Source organism: Alnus glutinosa, chromosome 2, assembly GCF_958979055.1.
Source record: "Alnus glutinosa chromosome 2, dhAlnGlut1.1, whole genome shotgun sequence".
NCBI classification, from domain to species: Eukaryota; Viridiplantae; Streptophyta; class Magnoliopsida; order Fagales; family Betulaceae; genus Alnus; species Alnus glutinosa.
In genome coordinates this window covers 29,749,418-29,762,115 of record NC_084887.1, presented here as the reverse complement: position 1 = coordinate 29,762,115, position 12,698 = coordinate 29,749,418, and the positions used below count along the sequence as shown (strand labels likewise).

Here is a 12,698-nt window from a genome sequence, read left to right as displayed (position 1 = left end):
CCGTCCCCCAACCTCATGGTCTTTACGTTCTTTCGGATTCTTTTTGAACCATGGAGCCGTTGGTATCGTTGTCTTCGCCAGTATCTCTTCAGGCTACCTTGAATTGGTTTAGGAATTAACTCCATTTCAGAGAGAGAGAGAGAGAGAGAGAGAGAGAGAGAGGCTTGAATGAATACGGCTTGAGTCTCTGCTTTCTTATGGGATCGAGTACTGTGTAGATATCCTGAGGCTTGAATGTGAATGAGGGTGAGAGCTCGACTCTCTTATTTGTAAGAGATTGCATGTAAACCTCGTGGCAACTTCTAATTCAACGGACGCCCTTTTTTTCATTACAAATGAAACATGAAAGTCAGGTCAAGAAAAGCCGGTTTGACAAATAATTGCTTTTTGGGAGGATGTCCGGCCCTCATTAAATAATTACGTCTTTTCTGATATAAAATTGAGCAATTTTTTTTTTTTTTAAATCCCCCAAAAACAATTAAAAAAAGAGTTTATATTTTGAATCAGATCATCTATAATTATTTGTACAAGTAATTATAAAAAAAGACTACCAAATAAAAATTTAATTATCTAATCATTTATTCAGTTAGTTAAGTTTCATAAATAATTTCTTTCAATTACATATCTGAATTGTCTTAAATTTGAGAGCTAAACACTCTCTAGAATTAATTGAGCCATAAACAAAACCCAAAAATTACATAATTTGCTTATAAAACGTTTTATCAGAACAAAACAAACAGAGCCCAAACTAATAAATAGGACGATGCCGTTCGTGGGACTTGAAAATTAATTATTAGTCCAAATTGTCCAATTACATTAATGCTTATAAGAATGACGCGTACGCACATCAGACTAATCATGTCAATGTTTGACAACAAAAGTCTAAACGTTTAACATCAGGCTTATTAGGTAGAGATTTTTAAAAGCTTTTGTAGGGTGCGCCTCATTCTCCAATGTGACCCTTCTTACCAACTAAAAGGCTAGGATGCCTTGAATTGACATGTTAAAATATGTTGGACACAAATTTTTTATAAATTACAATTTTTCTTTAAAAAGTTATATGTGTTTTTTAAAAATGAGAGAAGTATATATATATATATATATATATATATTTTTTTTAAAAAAAAAAACTTTACTTAACTCCTCTGAATTGTCATCGTTTTTGAAATTATCTTTTTAGAGATAATTTTAAAAACTTTTAATTTAGTATATCCATTTTTCATTTTTTTTTTCAATTTCACTCATCTGTTATGACTTTTCGTTAAATCTTTTCAAGATTTTCAAAATACCTTTGATTATATATTTGCAAAGATTCAAGGGTGAGTATTTTTACAAATTTTGTTAAATTCTAACAAATACTTAAATTCATGTAATTTTTTTTTTAAAAAAATAGAAGTATTTTGAAAATTTTGACACCCCTCGTTTAAGAATTTTAACGGATGAGTGAAGTTGAACAAAAATTAAAAGATAAATATACTAAATTTAATTTTTTTTTAAATTAGAAGGTAGTTACAAAAATGTGATGAAAGTTATTCAAGGAGGTTAAGTTTTTTTTTTTTTTTTTTTTTAACATATTAAAGAACACGTCTTTTTTTAAAAAATTGAATTATAAGAAATCTTGCGAAAGAAAATTTGTGGCCAAACATGTTTGCATTGACTTCCATTAGCACATGATGATGGTGAGAGAAGGACGGGTGCTGCATATATTGGGGCCGTTGTGCTGCGCTCTAGAAAGGTCATGGTTGTTGCCGCTTATTTAAGTGGTTGCCGCATCACTTAAATAAGCGGCAACAACCATTCAGTTTATCCTGTTGGTTCGTACCAATTGGAAGCCCTTTGTACCAGCAAGATGGGGTCCACTCGCTGTATTCAAAGCCTACTTTCAATGGCTCAATCCTCAATATAGAGGTGCCTGCGATTTTGTTGAAAATTTCAACCTTCTGCTTAAAGGCACGTGATCATCTTTCTTGCGCCTAAAGATTTTTCTTCTTGGGCGCCTCAAATCAAACGAAAACTATTATTCAATTTCGAGTAAATACTTGTAACTTGCCCAACCTGCTTCGCTCTTTCGGGGGAAAATAGGTGAACTTTGAGATATTCACTTCCCAAATAACATTTTATTCTGTTATATTTAACGGTGTGTAGTGCTATATTATTAAAAAATTTAAATGACATAATAATATATTTATTATGAAAAATGTTACTTTCTTGTCATTTTTTTGTTGATATGGCGCTGTGAATTTACCGTTGATTTTTTATTTTTAAAAAAATGTTAAAATTGATCAAAAGATGGATTTAACTAGGGGTGGGCAAATTATCTGATTACCGACTACCGAAAATTCATCGACCGCTACCGAACCGACTTTGACCGCCTACCGCCTACCGAAAAAAAAAAAATCAAAAATCGAAATTAAATTTATTTTCGAATACATTGTCGGTCGGTAATCGAAAAAAGAAAAAAATTTCGTCGGTTACCGACCGACCGACAAGCGACAGTGCATATAGAACTAATTTTTTTTTTGCTGTTGTTCAGCTTCAGCCTGTTCTCTTTTAGTCTAAAAGACTAAAACCCACTTGCTGCTATTCTTAGTATTCTATACGTTTTAAGGCTAGGCAGTAGGCACATGTTTCCCACTTTCCCAAGCACTTTCTGAGCATTTGTCCCATCTTCTCTTACACATCATCCAAGCCAATAAAAAAAATCGTTTTCTACATTTTTATTTTGTAATTTCAGCAGGTTTTGCCTCTTTCAAGGTGCTGCGGTGCACGTTCCCATGTTTTTTTTTGTTTTGTTTTTGACCATTCTCCACCATTAGATTTTTGCCTCTTCCAAGGTACTCATCCTTGAAGTTAATTCTCCCCACTCCATTTGACCTTCACGGCTTCACCCTCAGCTCAGACCCACAGCGCCGTCTCCCCCCCCCCCTCCCCCCCAAACCCAGAACCAGAAATCCTTGCCCGTTCGCCACTCCACCAGTTCAGCTGTCCACCCCTCCGTTTAAACGTCTTTCAGTCTCAGATTCCATGCTTTTTAATTTATTTGCCTCGATTAACTTTCCCCCTTTCCCCCAGCAACCAAACAGACCGGAAGTACTGCGTTTGGGGGGTTCATAAAGCTCATTCACCTGCCAGGCTGCCATGGCCCGTTCGCTTCTGTTCCATTTTTAGCTTCTCTACCAAACTCTCCCTGACTCCCTCTGGTTGCTTCTTTGCAAACCAGGTACAGCAATTAGCATAGATGATAGATCTATGTCGTTTATACTTTTCTCTGTTTTTCGATTTACGAAACTCTTTGTTATCGTTTTCTGACTGATTTAGATCCTTGTAGTTATTGTTATTACACATTTCACATAATTTTATTTTATTTTATTTTCATGTTTTGAGTTTTACTTGGCCTTTTCGACTCTTTCTGGATGTTTGCCTGTGTTTATGCCTTTATGGGCATATCTGTACGTGTTCGTATTACCGATTCATCCGACCGACTATTACCGACTTTCCGATTTTCTCGATTTATCCGACAATTTCAAAATCAAAGTTTAACGAAAAGATGTCGGGTAATTATCCGACTTTACCGACAAGGGCGGGTCGGTAATCGGAAATGCTATTTCCGACACCGACTTACCCGATACCCACCCCTAGATTTAACAGAGAAAAATAAAAAAATCGAAGAATAATATATAAAACATCTAGTTAATTGCGTCATTTAATTTTTAATTAGTCTTTTGAGCCTTCTATCGTAATTATTCATAAAGTGGATTACAGAGAAGAGCATAGAGGTGTGTTTGAGATTACGATTTCGTACATAAAAAATGCGATTTTAAATCAAATCGCAGAAAATGAACCGTTTGGAAATTACATTTTTAAAAAATTGCGATTTAAAAACGCAGAAAACTTTTTTTCAAATCACAGACAATAAGGTGCTTTTTTGAAAACACAAAATTTTAAAAGGCTAACCTGCGATTTTAAAGATCAAACTACGATTTTGCCAAATCCTTAACTGTGTTTTAAAAAATTACCTTTTTAAATTACACATTTTAAAAATCACTATTTCCAAACATACCAATAATGGGACGTATTAAAATTCTTTGCTTCTTGCAACTGCAAGTGGGATGCTAAAAAATTCCTTCATAAACAAACAAATTAGCGAGATGGGACAAGAAGTGGGAGGTCACTCACTCACACACTCGCATACATATCCACAAGGTAACCGATAAGGATTCAACCCAAACAACAGGCCATCATCTTCACCCACTGCTTGACTCGCACCATGATAACAAGCCCCAAACTCATGAAAGCCGATTCCGACTCCTTTTGGAAATGGAATGGCAACAAGAAAAGGAATGAGAAGAAGCCATTCCCGGTTGCTAAATTTTTCCAAAACGAGCGCAAGAAGGCGGAGGAACTAGTGTTGGGGCCAGGAGTTGGCGTCGGGATTGGGTGTGGTGTTGGAATGGGGTTTGGGTTGGTCGGAGGGATTGGTCATGGTCGGTGGCCGTGGAATCATTTGCAGCTGGTTTTTGGGGCTGGGATTGGTTGTGGTGTTGGTGTGGGGTTTGGATACGGCCAAGGGATTGGATATGGTTCTAGTTTGGAGTCCTTAGGAGAATCATACCTGTCCAAGCAGAGCTCTTCAGATTCAAACAAGAGAAATATTGTAATCCAGATATGAAGAGCAATTCTATTTTTTTTATTTTTTATTTTTTTGTTTAAACTTTTTTGTTTCTTGAATTATTTATTCTGGTTGATATACCTCCAGCAATATGGCCAACAGTTTTTTTTTTTATTATTATTATTATTTTTATTTAATTTGGCCAAGTGATGGTCTATTTTTAGTCATGGCCGACGGCCAGCTTTATAGGCGGACAACAACGTCATCTAGGTTGTTGAATAAACAACACATATAAGTCCTAAGCAAAGTACAAAACAAAGACAATCTTGTGCAGATCCACCTTGTGGAAAATTAGCATCACTCATTCACACGATTTTGTCATGCACAAGTATGCTAACCTTGATGGCAAGTTGTCTTAACCAATAGTCTGCTAACTGATTTGGGAACATTAAATACTGTCCACGTCCTTCTTAATACTTTTCTTTTTCTTTTTCTTTTTTTTTTTAACAACATCTTCTTAATTCTAGAAGTCTAGGACAGACAATTTGCAAACACTAGAGAATTCTATTTACCCTTGCTCTTCAACTGCCAAACATTGCTCAAGACTGGAAGATCGCCTCCAGCATCTCCAAGATCTTCTACGCTATTCCGACTTCTTTTTGTTGGGCGCTTGAAATGTTAACCGAAGTACAAACTGTCATACGGGCTTATTATTGGGCCGCGACCAAAACTGTTTTGGCCACATTCTCTTTCCTCCCCCTAGCTTTTCCTCCCTCTCTATCTTTATGTATTGGCCTTATGCCCAAAAAAAAGAAGAAAAGAAAAAAAAAATTACAGTTTAGCTCCTCAATTACTACCCGTTTTGTGGATAGCTCCCTAAACTACCAACACTCCGACTCCGGCCTACCAAACTACCAAATCCTTTGAAAAATGCTCCATTTGACGAAATATCTCCATATTACCTCTGCTTCGTGTCATTTTTCAATTAAAAAATAAACTAAAAAAACTAAAAAAACATTAAAAAATTAAAAACTAAAAAAACTAAACTTTTATTTTATTTATTTTTTTTTAAAAAAAATAGAAAATATGGGTTTTTGCGGTGGCTGCCGAGCCACCCCCAGAGGTGGCCGCGCGCCACCCATCGAGCCCTAGGGGTGGCTTTTCACCAGGGGTAGCCGCGCGGCTACACCCAGCCTCAGGGGTGGTCGCGTGCCACCCCCCGAGCCCTAGGGGTAGCTTGTAGGCCACCCCCCTCCCCAAGGGGATTGCTCGGCAGCCGCCCTAAAAACCCATATATTTTTAAAAAAATAAATAAAATAAAAAGAAAAATAAAAGTTTAGTTTTTTTAGTTTTTAATTTTTTTTTTTTAGTTTTTTTTTTTTTTTTTTTAATTGAAAAATAACACGTGGCAGGGGTAATATGGAGATATTTCGCCAAATGAGGCCTTTTTCAAAGGATTTGGTAGGTCGGAGTCGGAGTGTTGACAGTTTAGGGAACTATCCGCAAAACTGGTGGTAATTTAGGGGGCTAAACTGTAATTTTTTCAAAAAAAAACTAGGTGCTAAAAATTATCTCAAAAATTACATAAAAACGTTCTGAAAAGTTTCAAAGATATATCTTCGGTCCAACTCGTTAACTTAAGAGCCTTATACAATAAGGATGAAACACTCAAATCGGTTTCAGTGGAAGTAAGATTGTTGAACATCATAGATATATATTGTCCGGCCACCATCTCAGACACTCCACCGTAAGAAGACTTTTTTGTTAGAGTGAGAGGAGGAAGAGAGACGGACCTAGCCTTAACGTGTTTGTCCTTCTAGCTAGTGCTCCGGAGGCCGCTAAAAGATTTATCTGTTACTTATTTTGCACCTAATCCAAACAAAAACCAACATATTGAAGGTTATTCGCAAATCCTCGTCATAAAATCAAGTTCTAAAATTCAAGCATTTTTAATTAATTTTTTTAAAAAACATTTTACAAAATTCAAGCAATTTTTAATTAACAAATACACAAAATTTAAGCAAATTTACACAATTATAAAAAGGAAAAAATGTTAGCTTTGAATTACACATATTCATTGAAAACCTGATCATGAAAAAATCTCAATTATTTTTTCTTCTTTGTTTCTTCCTTCAATTTCTCATCAAATTTCATTGCAGCTCCCTGATCCTGCAGTAGTGATGATCGATGGTACGGTTCGTCACACCAGTTGCAAATCGATCTTTTCCTGTTTTTTAATCATTCATATTTTTTTTGAGCTAGAATACGAAGACCTGTTGGGCTGGATTTTTTAGGGGGAGACCATTGGAATAATGACAAAAAATTGGTCCTTTCTGTTTTCTTTTTAGAAAAAAAAAAAAAAAAAAATTCTCTGGGGATCATGCTGGCCCTAGCTTCGACCCTAATTGGTCTCCAAGAAAATATATATGCATTTGGATTATTTCAAAAATCTCCACTATATATATTGTAAGCATGCTTTTTTATTTCCCCCTCCATATTTCAGCTAAAACGATGAAAAGAAAGACAAATGCTGTCTTGGCTTCTATGTAATAATTAAGAGCTTTGTACGAAGAGCTTAATTCCCAAGTTTCTGTAGTGGAATAAATTCTTCTCTTAGAAAGTACCCACATATATAGGTTTATCTTCCACACTTCTTTCTACCAGTTCCAGCTTGCTTTGAATTACAACCAATTCTTCTGATCGTGCCGAAGGCCAAAACCAATCTCCATCCTTTACTACACTATCAAGCTTAGCATTTACTTTAATCCCTGCATCATACACTACTTTGAAATCATATTTATCATAAAGAACACCATCTGGATACCACCAATCCATCCATAGGTGAAAAGATTTTTCATCACCTACATTGTATTTGATGAAATCTTTTGTTGTTTCTCTAAGTTTTAACAATTTCCTCCGGCTCTAAGAGCTGTTATGAAATGTTTTAATATTTCAAAAACTCTGGTCTTTTAAAAGATATTTAAATCAAAGACCCTTCGGAGGGATATCCATCACATTCACACTACAAAAAAAAAGCAAATTCTGGACGGTTTTAAACCGTCCAGAAATGCAAAAAAACCGTCTGGAATCAATTCCAGACGGTTTTTTATGGACGGTTTAAAACCGTCTAGGATATAGCGTCGGTAAATCAATTTCTGGACGGTTTGGACAAAACCGTCCGGAATTCTAGACGGTTTCACAAAACCGTCCATAACTAATTATGGACGGTTTGGTCCCAAACCGTCCAGATTTGCTCCTTTTTTTTTTTTTTTTTTTTTTTCTGCTTTCAGTTCCCGTTTTCTTTATATTAATATAATTAATTAATTAATTATGTAATGAAAAAGTAAACAAGGCGTCAAAAGACTCAAAACAACGAATCCGGCCGACGCCTCGAGCTTGCTAGGGTTTGAGCGGGACCGCTCGATTTGCCTCTGGTGGGATACGTGCCGAGGAAGGGAGGGTAGATCCAGTCGTTGGCGTTGTTGGGGTAGGGCCAGGAGGGGCCGTCGCCGTCGATGAAGAAGACGCAGAGGTCGAACGACCTTGGAGGGGTGGGAGTTGGGGAAGGTGGAGATGCGGCGGACGGCCGGGAAGAGTGGGCTAGGGAACTGCGGCGGACGACCGGGAAGAGTGGGCTAGGGAACTGCGGCGTGGACCGCGGGCCGTGTAGCCGGTGGATCCGAATCGAGGGATAGAGCCGTCACCGTCGATCTCTCCCTCAACGCCCAATCAGGTCGATCTCACTCTCACCCTGAAATGTTACTACAGATCCGTGAGCATCGATGATGGCCGGTTGTGAAGTTTCAGGGCAGCTAGGTTTATAATATCTATGTACAATTTTGTTTTGGTTGTCAAATGAAATGGATGGTTGTGATTTTGGCTGGTAACAAAATCAAACGGATGTGGTGAAGTTTGGGAGCATCATGCGGATCGATGACATGGGTGAGGAAAAAAATTTCCAGACGGTTTCATTTGAAACCGTCTGGAATTGAAATGTTATCTCTAAAAATAATATTTATAAACGGTTTGGATGAAACCGTCTATAAATTTCTAGACGGTTTAGTTCAAACCGTCTGGAATTTTATGGACGGTTTAATCAAACCGTCCATAAAAAAATTTTTGCAGACGGTTTCAAAAAAACCGTCTGCAAATTTTTTTTTCTAGACGGTTTTTAAAACCGTTTAGAATAAAACCGTCCATAAATGCCTTTTTTTTTGTAGTGTCAAGGTTGCTTTTATGAGATTTTTCGGTGTGAGAATGATGTTCTTGCAAAATAAGGAGGCGGTCAGAGGGCCCTCGGTCGGAAACCGAAGACACTCCGATGCTTAAGTTATCGTATTTGTATTTGGAGTGGGGTCAAGAATGTAAGGTGAATGTGTGATTATGATAAACCTAAGAAAGAGAATGAGAGGGTGATGAGAATCAACTTGTTGGATTGCAAAGCGTGTCTGTTGAGGTTCGCATCAAAAGGAGAGACAAAATGGGAGCTGGAGAAAGTGAGAGGGAGAGATCGAGAATGCTTAGGGGAGAGGCTAAGAGATAGAGCCATAGAGGGAGAGAGCCACCGAGAGAAGAAGAAAAAGAAAAAGCAAAAGAAAAAAGAGAGACACTTCCCTCTGCCAGGTCCTCCTTTAATAGGGCACTCTTCTTACCGTATAAAATTCTAGAGGCTACCGTATTATTATACTATTTGGAATATTATAATAACTCAATTATCTCCCAAACAAAAGTGACTGAATTTCTGTTCTAAAATTCTATATATAATTACCTTCTTTGCGCGGCAAGATAAAGATACTTGATCAATATACTTGGAAGCTGTAAAGGGCTAAAGAGAGAAGCTGAAATCTGCCTGAAAACACAGCTTCTTCTCTTTTCTTTTCTTTTTTTCTTTTTTCTTTTTTATTTTTTATTTTTTTAACCAAGAGTTTAATAAAGAAGCAAGAGAACATTCAACACTACAGTAAATTGAAGGTACGAATGGTAGAAGATCCGACATCTATTTTTGAGTCGAGAAATGATTCATGCACTACCACTAACACAACTTCAACACAACCAGCTTCAGTGTAAAGCATTTTTTTTTTTCTTTTTATCTTTTGGATTGAAGGCAATTGTGTTGGAGTTGTAAAGAGGTAGTGCATGAATCATTTCTCTTTTAAGTCATAGACAGTAAAAAAACAAGCATATATATAGAATTAAAAGCCAGCACTGAATTTAAATCCTTAATAAACAAGATTAAACAACTAATTAAGTACAAGATAGAAACTAAACCCGAAGCCAAAAGTAAAATATTAATCCCAAATTAATTAATACTAGCCTTCAAGATCCGGCCTAAGTCATAACTAGCGTTCTCGTTCTTCATAACAAATGCTTGTTCTTCATATCAAACTCGCCGATATCATGATACAAATCATTCACTTGGAAGCCATGCATATGAGAAGAAATATTTGACATCACCGGGTACGGGCCGTACGGCATATATTGTGGCGCGAATTGTCTGGTTATGTCATAATAGTTCATCGAGGCATTAGGATGATTGCTCATGATTGTGTTCTCCAAAACCCCGGCCGGCACCATATTGTAATTAGTCGACGGATATTCAATATTCAAGGGAGCATGAAGATTATTGCTTGTAGACACGCTGCCAAGTTGATGAGTCCAGTACTGATCATCGCCATGCAACAGCTTCTTGAAAGAAATATTGTCAATAAAATTTGGATCGAATGGAAGCATGTGAGAGGGCCACTGAGCATGATCAAGTGACTTTATAGGAAAGTCAAACAGCTGGTCTTGGCACAAGGCTTGCATGCTATTAAATTGGTTTCGGATTAGTTCGGCCGGCGGCTGAGGACCATGGCTGACAACCATCGCTGATGTTGGTTTTCCGACCATCATATGCTGATCATTTCCTTTCATCCTGTTAATTCTCATCCCCGCAGCTTCAAGCTTTGTGTCCATAACGTCAAGAACCGCCCTTAGTTGATCCTCGGATAACATTTCAATGCGATCATCCCATGTTGGGTACCTGGCCTCGAAAATATTCTTTCGCAGCCTTGAAGTCTCATCGTTGACCTTCTTCTTCCTGTCTATGAAAAAGTCAGACAAATCGAAGGATACCCTTGTAGGTTTAAGCTTTGTATCGGTCTTATACAGCTCGATAACGCGCTTCACTTGATCATGGTCCTCGGGCCAGGTACCAAGCTCCACGGGCTGCTTGGATAGTTTAGGCCCATAGATGATCATGCAGGTATCAACACCACAAAGGGTGGAGAACTCGAGAGCTTTCTTCATCAGACCCTTCTTTCTCTTCTGAAAAGTTATACTTCGAGTTTTCTCCTTCTCTAAGAGTTTTAAAACAAGTTTTCTACGACCCATCTTCTGAAATAACAAAATAAAGATGTATTTACATATATATATATATATATATATATATATATCCAGCAATGTGGCCCATGATTTATAATATATATATATATATATATATATATATATATATATATATATATATATATCCAGCAATGTGGCCCATGATTTATAAATTGTTCAATATTTGATTCCATAGCCAACCAATTTCACTATTTGGTGGTTAAATTCTTAGTTCTGAATGTAGTCTAGTAGTATTTCTTCTCCAAATCGAGGAGACCCAACCTAAATAAGAGTACTATTTTTTGAAAAAATAACAATAATTGTAATAAGTACAAAAGAATAAGCATAACTCTCACAAATATGCAGAAAACAGAGCATATATATATATATATATGGTTTCGCAGAGGGGGTAAAAAACATCATCCTTTAAGAAAGACAAAAAGAAAACAGTTTCTAATCTCCCTTGGGAAACCCATTTAGAGGGACTTAACTTGAATTAAAGCAAACACAAAGCGAAGGAAAGAAAATTAATGGCAAATACAATGAAAAATATGTACGAGAGCATAATAAAAGAAGAATGTACCTTAACTTCTTTAATGGCTTCTCAGTACTGGTCTTTCTGATATGTAACGGATGCAGAAACAATAATGGAGTGCTCCATCATGAGCTTAATTGCTATATAAAAAAGACAAAGAGTTCTCAAGCTAATTTCAAATTACTAACTTTATTCTCTGAGATCTGCCGTAATAAATATTGCATTAATTGTTTAATAGCAAATCTTATATTTTGCGTCCAATTTCACAGCCGGTTTTGCTAGATCCTTCCACGAGATTGTCATAAATCAGCGGCCCTAGCTTTTATTGCATGGTTTTGCTCGTCTAACAGAATATATATATACAAAATCTCTAGTTTAAAAAAAAAAATACAAATCTTTCATATCAAAATAAAATAAAAATGCAAATATTTAATAGATTATAATCACGTGTCATAAACTGTAGGGCATGCATAGGTCAAGGTTCCATCCGCTTTGGGTTCGATAGTCGATCCCCTCAAAGTTTACAGCCCTCGAACGAGCCATCAGCCATGTTATGATGAACCAATCCAACATCCTTTATGACATTTTTTAGATAAATTTCATAATTAATTGGAAGTCTATTATGTTTATAGACAATACAGATATTACTGTCTCCCTTCACTTAAATTCCCCCTCCTTTACTCGTTGACACCCACAATTATCTCTTATTTTTTAGATTTAAGTTGTCTATAATCATGCAATTAATTGTTATTATTATTATTATTATTATTTTGTAAGTATGCAATTGTTATTTTTAAGTTTTCAATTTTACTATTTGCTCCCACATCGATCCATCTCCTGCCACCCTCTTTTTACTAGTTTCCGTTTGATATGCTCGCATACATGTTTAGATTGGGCAATTAATTACGTAATTAATTAATTTTTAGAAAATAACCAGTTTAACGTTTTAAGTGATGATATTTTATAATAAAAAGTTGACTACCATGTTCAATTTTATTATAGGTCGACGTATATATATAGAATCTTTCTTGCCATTAAATGTGATGAAAGAAGAGAGATTGAATTGAACGCTATATATATTTTCAAGATCAATGTAATTATGTAATCGCTTAACTAAATATGGAAGTTGAATCAAACTTACTGATTTTGGTGCGTCTAATTCTACCTCTACTTTACTGCATCAATGCTTTC

The 12,698-nt window shown here is 36.2% G+C and overlaps 1 protein-coding gene across 1 annotated transcript; it reads right to left on the bottom strand.

The window, feature by feature from the left end:
- Positions 1-9,964: 9,964 nt before the first annotated feature.
- On the bottom strand, positions 9,965-10,981 carry LOC133860478 (agamous-like MADS-box protein AGL82). The gene has a single exon (XM_062296070.1). The coding sequence runs from the start codon at positions 10,979-10,981 to the stop codon at positions 9,965-9,967; it is 1,017 nt and encodes a 338-aa protein (XP_062152054.1).
- Between the last annotated feature and the right edge of the window lie 1,717 nt (positions 10,982-12,698).